The sequence below is a fragment of the Mirounga angustirostris genome, unplaced genomic scaffold (genome assembly GCF_029215605.1).
Source record: "Mirounga angustirostris isolate CCGP_5_RB_7025 unplaced genomic scaffold, mMirAng1.0.hap1 SCAF_4, whole genome shotgun sequence".
Classification (NCBI taxonomy): Eukaryota; Metazoa; Chordata; class Mammalia; order Carnivora; family Phocidae; genus Mirounga; species Mirounga angustirostris.
The window spans coordinates 85,946,190-85,968,275 of NW_026991712.1; the positions used below are offsets into that span (position 1 = coordinate 85,946,190).

At 40.8% G+C, this 22,086-nt stretch overlaps 1 protein-coding gene and 1 pseudogene across 1 annotated transcript in view; one reads left to right on the forward strand and one right to left on the reverse strand.

The window, feature by feature from the left end:
* Positions 1-22,086, reverse strand: part of OTUD7B (OTU deubiquitinase 7B) — a 53,963-nt gene that overhangs the window by 20,426 nt on the left and 11,451 nt on the right. The window contains exon 2 of the mRNA XM_045896748.3: positions 2,772-2,921. Within this exon, the coding sequence (XP_045752704.1) occupies positions 2,772-2,856 (85 nt within the window). The 5' untranslated portion in view covers positions 2,857-2,921. The remainder of the gene's footprint in view (positions 1-2,771; positions 2,922-22,086) is intronic.
* LOC123860701 (small nucleolar RNA SNORA70) lies at positions 18,859-18,968 on the forward strand (annotated as a pseudogene).

Consider the following 22,086-nt stretch of genomic DNA (forward strand, 5'->3'; position numbering starts at 1 on the left):
CCCTACAAACATGCTAAGACTACTCCCACCTATGGCCTTTCCAACAACTCTCCCCGCTGCCTGGAAGGCTCTCTCCCCAATTTATCTACACTCCTTCAGGTATTTGTTCAAAATGTCACATTCTTTTTTTTTTTTTTTAAGATTTTATTTATTTATTTGACAGAGAGAGGCAGTGAGAGAGGGAACACAAGCAGGGGGAGTGGGAGAGGGAGAAGCAGGCTTCCTGCGGAGCAGGGAGCCCGATGCGGGGCTCGATCCCAGGACCCTGAGATCATGACCTGAGCTGAAGGCAGATGCTTAACGACTGAGCCACCCAGGCGCCCCATATGTCACATTCTTAATAAGGCCTGCCTTAACTGCCCAAGTAAAAATCACAACCTACCCATCATTTCCCATAACACTTCACACCTTAACATATACTTTACAATGATTTGGTTATCATGGTTATTATTTATTGACTGTTTTTCCTGCTAGAACATAAGGGCACGGATTTTTGTTTGTTTTGTTCGAGCACCTAGAACTTGGCACATAGTAGGTACTCAATAAATATTTGTTGAAGAATGAAGGACTTTTGTCCCGACTCAACAAATGAATGAATGAATGTTTACCACACAGTTGGAAATACAGAACACTGTACTGAAAACTGGCTCTGTATTTGCAACTTGTGATAAACTCCTTAAAATCAGGTCCTAACAGCCAACTTGTCCAAAACTGAATGTCCATCATCCTCCTTCCTGAGACTTGCTACGTCTCCTCCTTCTATATTCCTCAAACTGATAATGGTATCATAAGCCCTCCAGGCCAGAAAATTCCGTCACCTTCAGCTCCTCACTACGCAGATCCAACTCCTCCGCCCTCACTATCTAGTCAATGTTTGCACTCATGAAACATCTCTCAAATCTGTTCTTTCTTGTCCATTTTTATTGTCACTGTGCCCATGCAGATCCTCATGATTGTCCCCTGGTCTCTGGGAGAGGCTCGGCTAGTCTCTCCTCCCCTAACATGTCCCCTCTCGAATTTGTTCTTTACACTATGAACCAAAGTTAACTTTTAAAGGAAAAAGCGAGAAAGAAGCAGGGAGAAAATGAAGATCAGGCCCTTTGATTTCCCTTCTAAATTCTATCTTAAATCTGTCCACTTTTCTCTCTTCTGCCACCACAGCAGTTCAAGCCATCATCATCTCTCACCTCAATCGTGGCCAACAGTCTTAACTGGGTTGATCACTTCTCTGGCCACCTTCCAATCTGTTCCACAGCCTTCAACCAAAATTCAAATCCAATCACGTCACTCCCTGATTACAACCCTTCACCAGCTTCCCACTGAACACAGAATGACATTTAAACTCCTTACCACAGTCTACAAAGAGCCCCATATTCTGCTTCCTGCCTTTCTATTTCCTACCACTCTTACCCCACTCTTCCTACCCAGTGTCAAACTCTCTTTCATCTTAGGTCCTTGTATAAGCTTCTGTATCAACACTCTCTTCTCTATCCCTTTTGTCTTGTTACTCCCACACACCCTTCTGGGTTCAGTTCAAAGGTCACTTCCTTAGAAAGGCCTTTCTGCACCCTGTATCTAAATTGGGTTTTTCTCTCTTACACTTCCATAGTACCCTCAACCTTTCCTTCATAGCAGAGAAGTGTGTGCACGTCTGTGTGTGAGAGAAAGAGATTACACAAATATTAATTGTAATGTAATTGTTAAGAGCCAGCCTCTGAAACCAGATTGCCTGAGTTCAAATCCCATTTAACTTCTCTGAACCTCAGTTTTTAAAACTGTAAAGTGGGATAATAAAACTTATATTTAGAGTGCTTATAAGAATAAAATAATGTATCCCAAGTACTTCACACATACAGCATTCAACACATGTTACAAGAGGAAGAGGAAGCATTTGAGCTGAATCCTGAAGGATGAGGAGAATTTCAGGAGAATAATGGAGGAAGGGACACTGCAGACTTAGAAAACAACTTAACGTGACCAGGGAAAGGTGACAAGTTGGGCCAGGCTGAAACATAAGAAGGAGAAGGTACTAGGAAATAAAACCAAAAATGCCAGTCAAGGGCAGAGTCATACTGAATTAGCAAACTGGAGTCCAAACCCAGATCTTTCATTTCCTAAGTAAGAGGCAGAAGCAAATGTCAAGTTGTCACACCCTGCTAAGGGCTGACAATCTAAAACATTAGAATGTACACTAAGAACCTGGCCCTTTCCCCTCAGGCTTACCCATTTGTGTCATTATATATTTCCATCAACAAAAAACATCTGTTAATTATGACTCCAAACAAAGCATCCTACTGACATGATTCTAAGCCTTAAGGACCTTAAAATATAGAACGTTCACAATTATGTGTACATACAGACATAAGTAAACAAAGGCAGCAAAATAAAAACATTAACTTAATTCACTCTACATAGAATCACCCATACAAATTAGGGAAGGAAAGAAACAAAACGATGAATGATCCCAAAGTCATTTATATATAAAGAAGACGACTTACAGATCTAGAGTTGTGCTTTTAGTGGATTAATATAAAATTTCACTTGCATTACCTGAGCATAAATTCACAGTGGAGAAAGCTACAACAAAAATTCAAAGTGAAAACGGGATTTTTCATTTTAAAATTATGGTGAGTCATACACAGGTGGATTATTAGAAGCGAGGTAAATGTAAGGTCTGCCATACACAAAGTATCTTTATATGTTCCAAGTCATCCTAACAATAAACATCGCATTTTACTTTTTCTCTTATTTTCCCCCTTGTGACTCCTTACCTTCCAGGAGATCTCGGGCCAGCCCAGGCTCTGCGCCTGTGGAACGGACAAAATCTGACAGGACAGCATCCATGTCCAGGGTCATGTGATCATTAAGTACTTTCAGGCAGCTGAGGTAGGGTGGACATATATCAAAATTCAGGCCTCCACCTGAGGAGGAAATAAACACATAAGGCTCAAATTACACTGAAATAGGATGATCACAGCCCAATTTCAGCAGCTTCCTAACCAAAAGGGGAAACTATCCCAGCTCATTCATTTCAGCTGAATTTATTAGGAAGAGCAACATTAGTTTCCTAATTCCTCATTAATTTCTTTTTTTTAAAGATTTTATTTACTTATTTGACAGAGAGAGGCAGTGAGAGAGGGAACACAAGCAGGGGGAGTGGGAGAGGGAGAAGCAGGCTTCCCGCCGAGCACAGAGCCCCATGTGGGGCTCAATCCCAGGACCCCGGGATCATGACCTGAGCTGAAGGCAGACGCTTAACGACTGAGCCACCCAGGCGCCCCTCCTCATTAATTTCTTAACCACTAAATTAATCATAAAGTCTAATGTCACTCTGAATAATGCTTTTCTTCTACCTTTCTAGAGTATTCCATTTCTATCAGCAGTTTGCTTATCCAAGCTAATGGAAGAAAGCAGCAGACTACCACCCTGAAGAATTTCCCACCTTGTTTCTTTCCTTCCCAGCACTTGATATAACCTGAAATTATTTTAATAGGTTGCTGTCTAGCCTCCTCCTCTAATATGTAAGTTTCTTGAAAGCCAAGTGCTTGTGTCTCTTGTTCACTAATGTGTCCTCAGCATGTATCACTTGGCACTGTGCGTGGCATACAGGCCCTCAGGAAATATTTGCGGAATGAATGGGTAAATGAACAAATGAGCACTATACACTGAATAACTTTAGAGTTGACTAGTGTTCTGAGGCTAGCTGAGGACAGGGAAGGAGCAAGCTGATAGTGAAAACTACTCAAAATAAAACAATAAGCTATTATGCAAAGCAGAGTGGAGATCTCAAAGGTACACAAAAGTCAATTTTTGCCCACTAATTTCATGAACCCAGGAAACAAGCCTTTCTCTACCGCAGACAAATGAGCCAAATAAGTTTACCTGAAAAAGATCTCTTCTTTCAGACTTGACTTTGGCAGAAACTCTGTCCCTGACCTGATAGCCTGGCACCAATCCACATTCCTCTAAAGTTAGCAGTCCCAGCCGAGGAAGCAATAACAGAGTGAAGAACAATCTCTAACCAAATTCTACACACTAGACAGGTCTACAGTTCTCTGGAGAAGAGGGCTTGTTCCTAAAGTAACCATAACACACCTGCCCTACCACACCCACCAATCCTTTCCCTTTTCGGGAAGGCCAAAAGTAGAATTCTCAGAGGTAAAAGGTGACTCAGGTGACTCTCTGCAGAAACATCTCCTCCTAAACAACCTAAAGTCTAAGGGTGACTCAGATACCTTTTCTTCAAACCTCCCCCAATGCCAGGACACAGCTTGTTTAGTGGTATGATCAGATCCTGATTTTCTGCATTCCTTAGAAATACTAAAGCAAATAAACAGCAACGATTTGTGGGTCATAAAACCAGGAAGTCACTAACTTGACTGCAGGGACATGTTTTATTCATATTTGTAGCCCAACACCTAGCACCTAGCACAGCACCTACAATATTGTAGGCAGTCAATAAATGCCTGATGGAGTAAATAATTAAATGACTAAGTGAACTTCCACACCAGCCACCACCAAACCAATCCATTTTCGGCTTAACTTAACAAATGAGAAATTCCAGGGTCCTTCGTACTTCCTATCACCCCTCTATTTCTAAGAGTCTGCCCTGGTCCCAATCCATCTCTCCAAGTTTCAGAAACTCTCTTTTCTGAAGAGACATCATCCATACTGTCACTAGTTCTGCCACCCTCGTACCATATGATTTTACCTACACCCATATATGTTAGCTGGGTGGCTTTGGTCAAATTACTTACAGGGTTTCAGTTGCCTCTTGTTTATCCTAGACTTGGATTCAATGACCTCTAAGATCCTTTCCAGGTTTAAAAACTGAACTTCTCCAGTTCACTATAGCCTCATAAACCATGATCCTGACATTCTCTTTTAGTCTATGTATAACCAATGTCTAATTTCCTTCCATTTCAATATCCCAATTGTCAGAAAAGGCTGCCAATACATAAGTAACTTTTGGCCTAACATACCTCAAGTTCAAAATGTCAAGTTATCAAATAAATTAGTTTCTTACATTTTATACTTAAAAATTAAATTCCTTCAGAATTCATAATGAATGAGTGGTTTCTCCCTCCCCTAATAAAGACAAGAATTTCTTCTCCAAGCCCATTTTAGTCACTGTCTTAGAGGTCACAGGAGATGGTTGCAGCCCAAATAACTTGAAAGCATGACTAATCCAAAACCAAGAGCATAGCTGCAAAATGAATTTCAATCTTCTCTCTTAAAAAAAAAAAAAAAAAATTCGAAGGAACTTAGTAAAGCCACTTTAATAAATTTCTGAAAGACTGTGGGAGGTATACAGTAAGCACACACATAGCAATCAGCAAAAAGATGCTCAGCAGAAGAGAGAAGAGCTGATTATGCCACAGGCATGTAGGCCATTTCCCAGCCAGACATAGGCTCCTGTGGCTGAGAAGCCAATAAAAACCATCAATGTCATGGCATCATAGATCTCATTTGCCAACACAGTAGGTCATTCTTTTCAACAAAGTATTTTTGAGAAGTAATTTAGAGATCCAACATTATCTAGAACAACTTGCCAAAAAATTCAAAGCACTAAACCAAGCGTCTTGGCAGCACATTCTTGTATCTGATGCCTCCAGGTGCAGGCCACAGACTCCACCCTAACCCCACCCAACAGGAGAGGACAGTAGCTTTTGTTACATCACCACCAACACCTGGTTTGAGCTTCTCAAATTCCAAATGGGAAATATCCACAACATGGACTAAAACACACAGTCCTTGGCTCTGTCTCAGCACACAGGAAGAAAAAAAAGAAAATACTGGCTTTCAAACTTTCAAAAAAAACAGAGGAGGCACTCAAGCATCTGTTGATTGAATGGTGTTTAGACAAATCTCAATTGGGGTCAAAACCCTCCAGTCCTCCAACCGGACGAGACATTAGTGATTACTTAGTCCAGTGTCTGCCCCGCCCCCTGCAGAAATCCTTCTATTACATCTCTGACAGGGAAATCACCCAGTCTCTGCATGGATGGATACAAGTTTTGATGGAAAACCCATTCCTTTGCCACGATGTCCGTCTTATTGTTGGACAGATCTAATCATTAGAAAACACTTTTCTAAATTAAATCACCAGCCCACCTCCCTCTATAACTTCCACATAATGGTCTGTGTTCTCTTCTCCAGAACAATAAAATCCACACCCAAGAATGATGGCATTTTCACAAAGATTAGAGAAAGCATTTCTTCATACAAAAATGTGTTTACAAACAAAGAAACAAATAAGGCTTGAAAAGTCAGGTAGGGGGCCCAAAGTCTGAACCCAGATATTTTGGACACATACCCCACCGCACCATACTGCCTCCCAAGGCACTAGGGCATTACTGAACCCCAAAACAGCACTGATTCTTACCTCTTGAACCCTTTCACACAGGAAAGGGCTATGCCTATCTCTTCTATTTATTGAAGACTTAGACACCTGCCTTGTATCGCCCTCACTTTAAATCCTACCATTTTCCTCAGCAATTTCAACATCCACCTACACAACCCATCCAATGTTTCTGCCATAAGAGCTTCATAATCTCATCAAATGCTCCAGCATCTCAGTCCTGAACCCTGCCATCTCCTAAAACTACTCCACCTCTCTATTTTCAACATCCAAAATCTTACTTTGGCTACAATCTCATCTTCCTTTCAGCTTTCCCTCTCTACTACTAAACCTGCTCTCTTACCTCAAGATATCCTCACCTCAGATTAAGTCATCCAATTCCTTAACCACCTTATTCACTAATGCAACAAAAATCATGGAGTGCCTACTACGTGTTAGGTGCACTATGTTCAGGATTAGAAGCACAACAGACAGATACAATTTTTATCCTCAGGAAGATTCCAGTCTGGAGAAAAAAACCACAAAATTTCACAGAAAATTGTAATAAAGAAATGCTGGAGAGATGGGTGTTATCTCCTACAGGGTGTCAGAAAAAGCTTTCCCAAGGAAGTGATATTACATCTAAGGACCAAAGAATGAGTAGGAATTGGAGGGACAAACTGGGAAAGAAAGAATGCTCCGAGCAGAGGAAACATATATCAACACAGGAAGAAACATAGAGGTGAGAATAGTACAAAATGAGGATTAAGAGGTGGCCTGAAAGACCCTGCTAAACATTGAGATTTTATCCTAAAAGTAATGAAAAGCCATTGATGGGTTCTAAGTAGGGGCAGGACATGATCAGATCTGAAATAGTAAAAGATCCCCCTGGTTGTAGTGAGACGGGTGTGGAAGGAGCACAAGTGGAAATTATTGCAAAGACATGCTGGTGAGCTGGACTAGGATGACAGCAGTTAACGACTGAGAAAAAAAAAAGTGGACAGATGTCACTTTGTCCCTTCTTGCCTAACTGAATGTGAACCCAATGACTGATCACCTATTTTCCAGCAAAAACCTAGTTCTGCTATTCTATTTCATCTGCCCAACCTGGATGGCTCCCACATTCAACTTCTGGCTACTACCTGGGGCCAGTGAGCAAGATAAGATCACATAACCATGCAGAGAAATCCAACTACAAGTAAATGACATTCAGTCTCATTACATTCAATGAAACATGGCTGTTTTCTGCTTGACTTTGGTACAAGTCAACCAATCTTCTCAGCTACTATCCCACACCTCCACCATTCTCCTACCCAATCCTTATCACTCCCCTTACTCCTGACCCATGACCTTGCCTCCAACTTCACAGAAAAAATTATGACACAAAGCAAGAGGAGTTCCTTCAGGTCTCCTCCCCTGTCCCTACCTACCAGCTGCTCTTCCCCTCGACCCTGAAAAACTCCCTAAAATCGACATTCGCTGATGCTACTTTCTCACCTTAGATGCAGTGCTCATCCTATCCAAATGTGCTTCTACTGAAGGAGAATGGCACTGACTTAAAATAGGATCACAATTCTCCTTACCTGCTTATCTAAAGTGATCTCTTTGTAGTAAATGATACTTACTGATCACTCTTCCTGCCTCTTCTGGCTCCGTCTTGGTCACCTTTGTGGACTCCTCTTCCTAACCAAGGGTTAGTGCACCCAACATTCTACCTCAGGCTTTCCATCTTGTCAAGTTATATTATCTGCATGAGAATTTCATTCATGTCCCTGAGCACTCAAATGCTGATAACTTCAAATGTATCCACAGCCCCAAACTCTCCAGCTCACCTGGGAATCCCACATGCACTTCAAACTCAGCACATTAAAAGCAAGAGCTCATTCTCTCATCTCTGTCCTTCCCCCTTTCAAGCTCCTCCTCTTCTAGTATTGCCTATTCTAGCAAATGGTACCATCATCCGCCCTATTAGCCAAGTCACAAAAGCCTGGGAGCCACCCTGGACTTCTCTTTTACCTTATCCTCATTCACAAATAGTCCTTTATGAAGTTCTACTCATTTTACCTTTAAAATTTCTCAAATCCATCCCACACTTTTCATAAACTACAACTCTTTTATTCTCTCTCAGGTTTTCATAACCTGGACTCTAGGAAATAGCTTCCTAATTTCTTCCTCTTCCTCTCTCCAGCCATTGGTTGTTTGTGGAGGCTGATCAACCTTAAAATGAAAATAGGTATTACAAATCACTGCTCTAAATTCTTCAATGACTAAAGCTTAAGATCCCTTCACGATCTGGCTCTGCCTCACACTCCGGCCTTATTCACCTCCCACCATTCCCCCTCCCGTCCTGGTAGTTCCCCAAGTACACCATGCGCTCACATTTCAGTTCCTTTGCCCATGTTGTTCCTGCTGCCTGGAATGACTTGTGGTCTAGCAGGTGAATTCTTATCTCTTCTATGAGACTAACTTGAGTACTACCTTGTTGGCAAAACTTTCTCTGGCTTCCCAACTTAAATTGCCCACTTCCTCCTTGCTGCTGCACATGGTATTCCACCTCTGTAATATTATTTATCACACCACAGAGTACCTGTGTTTATTTATACGTTTGTCTCCCCCACTAAACCATGAGCAATTTGAGGGCAGGAATCTTGTCTTGTTCATCCTGTATCCCTAATACCCAAGCGCTCAGTAGATACTCAATTTCTGTTCAGATTAACTGAACTGTATTTGTACAGTACCCCCACTGTGCACGCACACGCACGCGCACACACACCACTATTGCTGATAATCAGATAATCAGTGCTGTAAATAGGCAGGTCTAAAACAGTGGCTCATCTCAAAAACATTTGCTTAAGATTGTTACATGATCTTATTTGCAACAAATTTCTCTTCCTAAACATTGTTTAACTCAGACTAACATTACAATCAGTCTGCATGCTCTGCATGCCCAACTACTTAGTAACAGAGAAAAATGACCCAAAATGAAATACTGATTATAGATAACAGTTAGGTTAAAATGCCTGAGAAACTACTGACCCTACATTTTCTCATCTCCTACATCCCCCAAAGCGTCCACATTCTCACACTATACCCTCTCCCAGTCCCGGTGATGCACTACAGCTGTGTCTGAGTCCCCTCCAACCCCTCCCAAAACTCTCTGGAAAACCACAACATTTAAGACTGTCAAGAATTTTCAAAGGTCAGAGACTCCTCCATGTCTATGATGTTAGTCCCAAGGAATCCAGACAGGGAGAAAGAGGAGGGACAAAAACCCTTAGAAATTTCACACAATTCTTGATTAGGTAGGAGGGAAAAATGACTCCTTTGGCAGACTGTTTTTAATCAATATGGGTCCTTACAAGTGAAAGAAACAAAATATAACCTTCTTTAAAAAAGAGAGAGAGAACATGACCAAATTCCACACCAAAGAGACCTATGATAAAAAGATGGGTCTAAAAGGAAAAAAAGAAGTGACAGGAAGTAATATGCATTAAAGCTTCAGACATTATTTCATTTTAACTTCCAAGTAACTCTAAGAGGTTTGTTTGTATCATTAACCCTACCTTACAGATGAGGTTGCTAAAGCTCACAAAGGTTAGGTAATCCACTCAAGGTTACAAAGGTAAAAAGTGGACTCCAGAGACCAAACCCTTGCACCACAGCACCCCTAGTCCAGGGAGGAAAATTGAGAAAGCACATGCCATCCACCCATGTGCCAGTCTACCCTCCCTGTTTCAACTGCTTTCAACACCACAGTGAGATAGAGAGAACTGGCTCTGGATTCAGACAGATTTAGGTTCAAATACCAGTATACCTTCTGACGGCTGTCCTATGGGTAAATAATATAACCATTTTGTGCCTCCATTTCTCCATGTATAAAATGGGGGAAATATCTGCATTTCAGACCTCTTGTTAGGATTAACTAACTGAAGATACATTAGGGCAGTGCCTGGCACAAAGTAAGTCCTCAAAAAAGGTCAGTTGCCTTTCTTCTGCCTAACTCCCCCCACATAGTCCGCCTCACTCCACTAGTGCCCAATACAGCCCCTGTACCTTTCCTCCAAAAGCTCCCTCTACTCATCTCCAACAAACCCTCCAGTCCCACAGCCATTTCCAAGGCACCATCAACACATGCACACAGGACCCAGTCTATCATTCCCATTCCAGTGTCTTTCAACTCCTTGAGCCTCCAAGAAAATGTTGCAAGGACCTCTTGGGCTGTACCTTCTACCAGATGGTCCCTCAAAAATCACAGCAAAAGAGAAATGTCTGTCCTCTCCTAGATGTACAGACACAGCTAAATAGCCCATTCATTCCCCAATTTCCAGGAATAGCAAATTCACACATATTTACTGAAATTCTAATGTCTTAATCTACCAATCCTACCTCCCCACGTTTATCCCTTACTACTCTACTCATTCCAGATTCAAAGATTTTATAATATTCTCTTAATCTCATACATGTTGTCTATTTTTTGGAAAAAAAATGTTTACATCTCCTACTCACCCTGCACAATTCTGAGTTGTTTTCTACCTCCATGACAGTGTATACTCAAGGAATAGCCACTTTCTCTCCCTAAATCAAACTTAAGAGAAAAAACTCAACCCAAAAAACTCAATCATATAATTTGCCATTCCCAAACAATTTATTAGCTTATTATATGCTATTGTGGATACATACCAGTAAAGACTCAAGAACTGGCTTCATGGCTTTATTACTACCACTAATACGTGTATGTGTCAGAACAAGATTTAACTATATTTTTCAAAAATTTCTAGCTTTTTTTAATCAGGCCTACAAATAGCAAAATGAATCTCTAAGAGACAAACCCATTAACAGCCAAATGCTAATATAAAGATCAGGGAGAAGTTCAGAGAACTCCTTATAAACTGGCATTTGTCTTTTCAGGGCTACTAAGATTACAGTTACTTGGGAAATTTAATAATTCGGAAGATGTGTACAATGGAAGTGACCTTTAGAAAAATAAGAGCAGAGAGAGTCATAGAGAAAGTCTGTTATTATAAAATTGGCACAACAACAGTAACTTGAATAGAAACAAAACTCATGTTAATGTTTATCTTTTTAGATCCAGACCAGAATTTCTATTTGCCACACACAACGAATTTTTTCTCTTTCCTTTCAGGGAGGGTCAAAGATAGTTCAAGGTTTGATTCTCAATACATTCAATTTTTAAAAGAATAGTCTGTAAAAATAAAAGTTCTACTTAAGCCCTTAAAAATTCTGATTACTAAACTTTTGACATGAGAGAAAAAAATAGATACTACAAATCAACAGAGGCTAGTCATTCTTTCTCTGAATTAACCCACATTCAGTAGCTGAAGACAATCTTCTCTCCCCTTCTTGATTCCTAACTACTGGTCATTTCACTGTCAGAGAACTTCTATTCAAGGAGAGAAATAGCAGGCGCGCCTGGGTGGCTCAGTCGTTAAGCGTCTGCCTTCGGCTAGGGTCATGATCCCGGGGTCCTGGGATCGAAACTCGCATCAGGCTCCCCGCTCAGTGGGAAGCCTGCTATTCCCTCTCCCACTCCCCCTGCTTGTGTTCTCTCTCTCGCTGTCTCTCTCTCTGTCAAATAAACAAATAAAATCTTAAAAAAAAAAGGAAATAGAAAAAATTCTAATTATGAACTATCTACAATTAGCTATCCATAGGAAATTAATTCATTTTGTAAACTTCTGGTAAATTAACTTCCTTCAGCACACAACTACTAATTTGTTAAAAGCTTCAAACAATTAGAAAAAGATATTTGTCTTTTGTAAAATTACATAACTCGGTTCAAAAAAAGATACTTTTTATTACTATTATTATGTTTAAAATTCTCCATCTGCAAGTTCCATAGTTCCATATGTCCTGGCCATATCTAGACCTCATTTTAACTCCTCCAGGCCCAGTATGTGCAACATTCACTGGCACTTGCTGTTATCATATATTGCCTTGTAATATTAGTTGGCCTTCCTGATACTTGCATCTTCTCTCTCCAATTTGACTACCAGTCATTCGATCAAAATTTACCCAGCTGGGTCCACCATGTACCAGGCACTGCCCTAGGGCCTTTGGAGATACCAATGAAGAAGAGAAGCCACAGTCCTACCTTCAGGGCATTTCTGTCTGTTGGGAGAAATCTAAACATGTTATTCATGCCCAGTGGGATAGGAGGAGGTGTAAGAACTAGTTTACCTGGATGGGTTAGGGAAGTTTCTCAACCTGGATCTTTAAGGATGTGTAAGAAATCATCAGGCTGGAAAACAAGATACATTCTAGATAGAATTAAGATCCTTGAGGTTGGCACCTTTCTTTTATACTTTAAAAAAATTCTAAACAGGCCTAAAAATTTGCTTGGCACATAGTAAATGCCTAACAAATATTTGTAGTTCTAAATTATTCATGCTAGTCTATGTGTATGGATGACTGAGAGCTAGTCTTTATCTAAAATAGGCTTGTGAATTATTTACTGGTTTCAAATGTCATTATTCACCCCATAGATACATATAATCAAGGTCTATGCGACTATATGTGTAAAGCTGTCTGTTCACACTAAAAATAGCTTCTCTTTTGCTGTAATTTCTGTTTTTAAAGCACTTTCACAAAGAAGGCCTCATTTAATAAGAATTATGAAAATTAGGGCACCTGGGTGGCTCAGTTGGTTAAGTGACTGCCTTCGGCTCAGGGCATGATCCTGGAGTCCAGATTGGAACAGGCTCCCTGCTCAGCAGGGAGTCTGCTTCTCCCTCTGACCCTCCCCCATCTCATGTGTTCTCTCTCATTCTCTCTCTCTCAAATAAATAAATAAAATCTTAAAAAAAAAATTATAAAAATTAAATACTCGAGATTTAATCCCCTCTTTTCTGATGGAAAATACATACACACAGAGAAGCTTACAAAGCTTAAATGATACCCAGGTAGCAAGGAGTTTGGACCCAGGTATTCTGAATTTGAATACAGGGTTTATATCAGTTCTACAGGGACTTATGACAAAATCAAATTGGTCTAGCCATGTAAACTCCACAGACTAAGGAATTCTTTATTATTTTGCTTTTTAAAATACTATCCATATTCGGGCGCCTGGGTGGCTCAGTCGGTTAAGCAACTGCCTTCGGCTCAGGTCATGATCCTGGAGTCCCAGGATCGAGTCCCGCATCGGGCTCCCTGCTCAGTGGGGAGTCTGCTTCTCCCTCTGACCCTCCTCCCTCTCGTGCTCTCTGTCTCTCATTCTCTCTCGCAAATAAATAAATAAAATCTTAAAAAAAAAAAAATACTATCCATATTCACCCACACTACTAGCCCCATTGTCCCCACTCCCCACCAACTCCACCAATACACACATATTTCTATTTCTAGGTTGGAGTTAGGAAACAGAAACTCCAACTCAGGATATCCTGAGACCCAAATAATTTTGGGTCTCTATTTGGGTCTCTTTCATCTTATAGGTTGTACATTTGTGGTAATAATCTTTATTTATTTATTTTTTAAGATTTTATTTATTTATTTGTCAGAGAGAGAAAGAGCACAAGCAGGGGGAGAGGCAGGTAGAGGGAGAAGCAGGCTCCCCTCTGAGCAAGGAGCCAATGTGAGGTTCGATCTCAGGACTCTGGGATCATGACCTGAGCTGAAAGCAGATGCTTAAGCGACAGAGCCACCCAGGCATCCCAATAATTTTTCTTTTAAAAGCAACAGAGCCTCGGGTACCTGGGTGGCTCAGTTGGTTAAGCATCTAACTCTTGATTTCTTTAGCTCAGGTCATGCTCTCAGGGTTGAAACACCCAGCGCAGAGCCTGCTTAAGATTCTCTTTCTCTTTCTCTCTCTGCACCACCCTCCCCGCCACCATGCACTCTCTCTCTCATTCTAAAAAAAAACCTTTTAAACCGCTCTCAGCATAGAGTCTACTTGTCCCTCTCCCTCCCCCTCTGCTCCTCTCCCTGTGTCTCTCTCTCAAATAAATAAAATTTAAAATAAATAAAAGCAACCATGCCTCTTATATTTAAGCACATAAAATTAGTTATAAGCATATAATATAATCTAACTTCTAACTTCTAGTCTACCTAGAAACATAGACTACACACTTCTATTTTTACATAATCAACCCTTCACATTTGGGTCTAATGTGGAACAAGCCTGGTGGTGAGGTGCAGTAAATCAGTCTACTTTCCTTGTTTGGCACTTTGGAATTATGGACTTTAGAACCAGGACGTCAGAGATCACTTCATTCCATACCCTCAAATTACAGATGAGAACACTGGTGAGTGAGATTAAGTGACTTGCCCAGAGTCACAGAGCTAACTAGTGCTAAAACTGTGTATAGAACATAAATCTGTTGACTACTACTTTTTTTTCCTCTCCAAAGATTTATTTATTTTAGAGAGCACGAGAGAGCTTGTGCATGCACATGAGTGGGGCGGGGGGCAGAGGGGGAGAGAATCTTTTTTTTTTTTTTTAAAGATTTAATTTATTTATTTGAGAGAGAGAATGAGATAGAGAGAGCATGAGAGGGGGGAGGGTCAGAGGCAGAAGCAGGCTCCCTGCCGAGCAGAGAGCCCGATGCGGGACTCGATCCCGGTACTCCAGGATCATGACCTGAGCCGAAGGCAGTCGCTTAACCAACTGAGCCACCCAGGCGCCCCGGGAGAGAATCTTTAAGCAGACCTTCCTCTTCTCCCCACTGAGCGTGAAGCCCAAAGTGGGGCTCAATCCCTTGACCCATGAGACCATGACCTGAGCTAAAACCAAGAGTCAGATACTTAATGGACTGAGCCACCCAACCACGCCTGTTGACTCCTATTCTAGCAATCTTTACCTGACTTGACATATACCGATGACTTTCAATTCTCCATGTGATCTACTTTGTGGATTTATCTATGAAAAGTTCCTTTCCTTCTGCCACCCAGATAAATCTCTTACTTCTACAGATGTGTACCAAAGAAAAAGATGCATAATTTGGAAACTTAATCACTTAAGCAAACCATATTAAGGGAAATCATCTATATGGATAGTCATGAGGGCATGCTAAAATCAAATCCCCATTTTTGTTTTGTTCATCACCACTAAAGATATAAGCTGGATTTGGAAATATTCTTCTAGCACTATATCCCTGAGGTCTGAAGTTTTGTAGCAAGAGGTTAGGATAAAATTAAGTGTGACAAAGGGATAGATTTTTCTTTTTTTTCTATTGATAGTCTGAAGCTATACTAAAGTTCTCATATGCTGTTATGAAATCGCAGCAATAACTAAATTTTGAACAGAATAAGACATAAAATAAAAAACAAGAGAGACATAAAGCATCGATTTTTAACACATTACTTCTCCCCATCCAAAAGAGTAAATAAAATGCCTGGCAGCATCAAAGCAATCACTTTCCTCACATTCACTCTGATTCATGTTGATTTGTGGGAATGCGACATCTCTTCTTCCTCTTAGGAAGGGCCACCATCAGCACCATAGCACCAGGTCACTGCAATTCTCCCTTAATGAAAACCTTAACTTCCTGACTCAATCATTCAGTAAGAACTTAGTAAGGACCCACTCCATGCCAGGCAGTCTACTAAGTGAAGGGATACATAAACCAATAAGTCATCATCCCTGCTTTCTAGAAGCTAATCTAACAGGTTGATTCCAGAGAAAACCCCAAGATAGGTATCAGTTAACTTCCTTTATTCAACACAGATTTACTGAGTTCCAGGCATCGGGAGACAGAAAATAATGAAGAGTAAACTTTTAAAAGTAAGAGTCTTTTCAGGGCGCCTGGGTGGCTCAGTCGTTAAGCAACTGCCTTCAGCTCAGGTCATGGTCCCAGGGTCCTGGGATCGAGCCCCACATCGGGCTCCCTGCACTGTGGGAAGCCTGCTTCTCCCTCTCCCACTCCCCCTGCTTGTGTTCCCTCTCTCGCTGTGTCTCTCTCTGTCAAATAAAATCTTTAAAAAAAAAAAGGAAACACCATAGACAACTATCTCAAATATCAATAATCAAACCGAGCTTAACTGGAATTGAAAAGCAAGCATTTTCAAATCTACAACAGGGTCAAGAAGCTATTCCTATCAAAAAAGCATACGATTGACCCTAACAAAGCAAAACCACAAATTTCCTTTAAATTAGGCCTAATAGATTCAATCTGTACATGGTAAGACCACAGTTTCAGCAAGACTCTGATAGAAATCTTCGATACCCCGGGACGCCTGGGTGGCTCAGTCGGTTAAGCAGCTGCCTTCGGCCCAGGTCATGATCCCAGGGTCCTGGGATCGAGTCCCACATCAGGCTCCTTGCTCAGCAGGGAACCTGCTTCTCCCTCTCTCTCCGTCTGCTTGTGCTCTCTCTGTCAAATAAATAAAATCTTTAAAAAAAAAAAAAAGAAATCTTCAATACCCCAATCCCTTTTCCAAATGCTTTACCCACAGTTAAATGATCAATAAATATTCTTCTAAAGATAAATATTCTTCTAATTATGAGAAAGCTGCCCTAGAAAGACAAACTGACAACACTCCCCATTCAAGTACCTTTAAAGATTTAACTAATATTTACTGTGTACCAATCAAGTACCAAGCACTGGGTTAGACACATCCACATAAATCATCTTATTAACCTTATGTGTCATGCACAGATATGACTAAATCCCAATCCTTAATTGACATGGGTCCCTAAAACCAACTAGTTCTAACACTAACTACCTTGATTCCACCTAATTAATCCCTAGAACTCAATTGGAACTCAGCTTCTCAGTCTCACAGACCTAAACAGCATTACCTAGGGCTTCCTACTAGGTAATGCTTACCACAAAACCTGTGTGCCTATTTTTAAGCTGCTAACTCCAGAACAAACACCGTTCATCTGAAATATGGCACACGGTGATAATGGACATAACTGAAAACAAGTAACTCTCTTGGATCTCACTAGCTAAAGAATAAACCTAGAATACTAACAAAACTGAATTTTTTTTAAAGATTTTATTTATTTGAGAGAGTGAAAGCGAGAGAGATCAGAGGGAGAGAGAGAAGCAGACTCGCCGCTGAGCAAGAGCCCTGCATGGGGCTCGATCCCAGAACCGAGATCATAACCTGAGCCAAAGGCAGAAGGCAGACGCGTAACTAACTGAGCCACCCAGGCGCCCCACAAAACTGAATTTCAGCTGGGCAGAAGACACTGGATTTTATTTTATTTTTTAAGATTTTATTTATTTAAGAGAGAGAACGGGTGAGAGAGAACATGAGCAGGGGGAGGAGCAAAGGGAGAGGGAGAAGCAGACACCCACTGAGCAGGGAGCCCAACACAGGGCTTGATCCTGGGACTCCAGGATCATGACCTGAGCCAAAGGCAGACACTTAACTAACTGAGCCACTCAGGCACCCCAGACATTGGATTTTAAGTCTTCCCAACCTCAAGACTATTTTCTAGTCTTCCAAATACAGAAAGCCTTCTCTATTTGAATGAACTACAGAAGGCAAGTTTGACCCAAGAGTCCCCACTCACATACTCATCAGAGAGAACTGAGGGAAAAAGAAAAAATATTCCAACTGGTATGACCACATTACAATGTTAACAACACATTACTCACCATCACGCTACAAGAAAGCACTTTCAAGTGGGCAAGGAACGTTCAGGAAGCCAAGGAAACAAACAAAACTCTCCCAGTCCTCAAAACACAAACATATCCACATGCCAAAGCAGGTCACACTGTCCAGTTTATACCCAGGTATGAATGAGTGGAGAGGGAATGGGGAGATGGGAGGGGAAGAGAGGAAAAGCATTACTGGGCAGGTGTGCTTGTCAGCACCAACAGACTTCTTTCTTAGATTCAGGGAGAACCTTTTTTTTTTTTTAATTATGTAAAGATCCCTTGATTTTTTTTTTTTTTTTTTTAAGATTTTACAGAGGGAGAGAGAGCACGCATGCTCGCACACGAGCGGTGAAAAGGAGCAGAGGGAGAAGCAGACTCCAGACTCCCTGCTGAGCAAGGAATCCCAGGACCCTGAGATCATGACCTGAGCCAGAGGCAGACGCTGACTTAACCAACTGAGCCACTTAGGCACCCCATGGAGAACCTTCTTAAACAAAGCAATACTGGGAGTAGCACCTAGCTTTATAACTTGATTTATTTAAGTAATCACAAAGAATATGCAATATATATCAATGGCAGTGTGTTACAGTGGTTGCATACATTCCCTTTGAAATCCACCAGATCTATATGTAAATCCTAGCTCTGTCACTTTCTTGCTGTGTGACCTTGGGCAAGTTATTTAACTTCTCTGTGCCTTATCAGGGACCTCATCTGATAGTCACTGTGGTATCCTCAGCACCTTCAACAGTACCTAAATATCTTGGCTGAATTGACAAATATTTTTATTAACAGTAATAAATATTTTAGATGAATTAATCTGTAAATAGGTATAAGAATACCTACCTATCTTATTGAACAGTTCTGAGTATTAAGTGAGGTGATATATAAAGTACTTAGTATAACTCATGGTAGGTCTCACCATTAAATAGTAAAGTTTTCTTCACTTCCCAGCCAGGTCAGAAGTTGTAACAGACAGTGTGCCATAGCTGCAAACAGTAGCCTCCTTGGTAGTGTATGCAGCCTGTTGATTGTATGGGTTGCCCTAAGGGACCTTGGAGACAGCTCTTTCCAGTGGACACTGAGGTCTGACTTCATGCTATCTCCAATCTAGGCTGTAGACAGGTATGCGGGGTGCCTTTGGAAAGCCCCAGGGCACAGTAGCCAGGGTCCACATTGGCCAAGTCATCATGTCCATCCGTACCAAGCTGCAGAACAAGGAGCATGTGATTGAGGCCCTACGCAGGGCCAAGTTCAAGTTCCCTGGCCACCAGAAGATCCACATCTCCAAGAAGTGGGGCTTTACTAAGTTTAATGCGGATGAATTTGAAGACATGGTGGCTGAAAAGCGGCTTATCCCAGATGGCTGTGGGGTCAAATACATCCCTAATCGTGGCCCCTTGGACAAATGGAGGGCTCTGCACTCATGAGAACCTCGGCACTGCCCCCTCCCGACTCATGCCCACCAATAAAACCTACTTCCTGTCTGAAAAAAAAAAAAGAAGTTGTAACAGAAGAGTCATGGCAAAGATTAAAATTGGGTAAGAACTGTAGAAGCCAAGCACTGGAAAATGTTTACTACTAGGGCCCTAGTCATAAAATCTAGGAATATTTCATCTTGGCAGATGAAATTAAATAACAGACCCGTGTAGTAGGTACATAATAAATGCTAGTTGATCCAGATAAAGCTATTGTGAGTCTTCAGGTATCTGTCATTACCAGATAAAAGCTTGGCAGAATAGGAAACAGAAAAGAAAAGCAAAGGAAAGAAAAATAGAAGGGAAAAGAAGTGAGACCAAGTCACATCTTAAATATACCAGACTACAAATTTAAAACCAAATACAAAGGATTTTTTAGAAGGCTATTTAATTCTCTAAAAACTTCCCATTAGCGAAAACACTCTATTGATTCACAGTATTTACTGACCTTTTTAGGTAATAAGATCTGTGTAAGTAAATTGTTCTTAACTGCTGACAGGGTAAATAAGCTAGAAAGATCTGGGTCCAAAACTTTCCTCCTCCCTTTACTCCAAAAAGACTGATGGGGCCTTTGAGGCTACCTCACCTACAGCCCGTAACCACAACAACCTATCTACATGCAGAGGGAAAGATACTGCATCTTCAAAATTGGGAGTCAGAGAGTATATGCAATTAAATCCAAAATCGGAAGGAATCTTTCTCCTCGACTATGAAAAACTGAAAGTCAGAAGATAGCTCTAGGGAACGCGGGTCACTGTTGCATTATGAGCCCAACAGTATACACATTTAGTGTCTGAAGATAAGGAAAACCTATGAGAACTGAAAGGGCTTGTGGGTAAACCTCATCATAATGTGGTCTGCAACTTCCCATTTCACTTCCCAGGCATCTCCTCTGTGTTTTTAACCACTTGACCCACCTCCTCTTAAGCAATAGGATATAATAGATCACTGGCCAACAGTCAAAAGAATGGGCTCTACACCAAGTTCTGCAAACTTAAACCAGTCACTTAAACTATGTATTCAGTATTAACTAAAAATGTTGGGCTAGACTCAGTGCTCTTCAAAGGCTTCCACCAAAGTATCCCTTTGGAGAGCAGATGCATTAGAAACCAGCCAAACCCAGCCCTGCTACTGCTACAATCCAGATGGAGAGCACGTGCACTATTATCTACCCTTCCTATAAACGCAGTTACCAAATTCTATTTACTTTTCTTCAAATCACTGGAATCTCTTTTCTCTCTCTATTACCATCACCCCTGTAGAGACTCCTCTCCCCAGGATTATTATAACTGGGGAAAGGAGTCTGGTCTCTCTTCTTCCACTTTACACTGCATAGCTGAAATCCATTTTCCTAAAATACTCATTTACACATAAAATTCTGTGCTTGGGGATTTTTCACTGTAAGTATAAATTCCTCTGCCTGAGATTTAAGGCCCTCTCCAATTTACCTAACTCTCCAACTTTTATTAATCTTGTTGCTTGTCTACTTGCTCTACCCTCAAAACAAGGCAGGCTTAGTTCACTGTTCTCATGCCTCAAATGCCTTCTGAATGCTCACTGTTCTCATGCCTTGCCCTCTAAACTTACCCAGTCTTCTCTCTCCTCTAAGGTCTAGATTAGCCTAAGTATAAAATTTTCCCCTACCCACTCTCTCTAAACTTCCATATAATTCCTGGGGCACCTGGCAGGCTCAGTTGGTAGACCATGCGACCCTTGATCTCAGGGTCATGAGTTCAAGCCCCACGTCGGGAATAGAGCTTACTTTCATTAAAAAAAAAAAAAATCTATGTAATTCTGTACAACTGTACTCCTCATTTGACACTTAGTATCCATGGCTTCGTATTATCTTTTTATGCAAATAATTCAGTCTTCACAATAATTAAGTTCTTCATGACTTTAACTCTTTATTTACTGAAGCCTAACTTTTCAGAGAGCAAATATTCAATAAAATGTTTGCTGTTGAGAGTAACTACTACCTTGGACAAGTCAAATTTTCTGGGCCTCATTTTCCTTACCTAGAAAATGATGACAATGTGTAAATTTCCCTTCAGTTCTAAAACACTGTATGATGATATACATACTATGTAGTTGTATTTCTTTCTCACATTTCTTTTTTTCTATATATGTATTTATGTATATGAAACTATTTCCCATTTAACACAGAATGTAAATTCCCAAGGGGCCAATTCTCCTACTACTTGTTTAGTTTATTTGCTGGGTAACACTTCCTTAGCATCTCCTTAGAGCATGTTGTCCAAATTCTGGTACACAGCAGGTATTCAGTAGAAAGGAATTTATAGTCTCAAGCTGGCAGCAAACATCAAGAGAAATTTGTGTAGATGATTTTTTTATCCTAATTTCCATAATGAACTAGCATATTACAAAAAACTTCAAAGATGATGTGAGAGAGAAGGAATTTAATGTTGTTAAAATGAGAGGTCACCTTGTGCCAAATAGCTAGGAATTTATTTTAGGCAACCAAAGAAACCAGGATGCAGCAGATATTAAGTCTAACTTTCGAATTCTATTTTCAGAATTCTGAGGAGTTTGGGAAGTCTCTATCCCTAGTCATCAAAAATGGACCAAGCTTTCTTCATGTCAGATAATTTTGTCCTTAGTACTGATGGAAAATTTTAGAAAATGAACACTCGGCCAGGTGAGCTCTTGTTCAAAGAAGACGAAAGCAAATACTCACAAAGGAATTCAT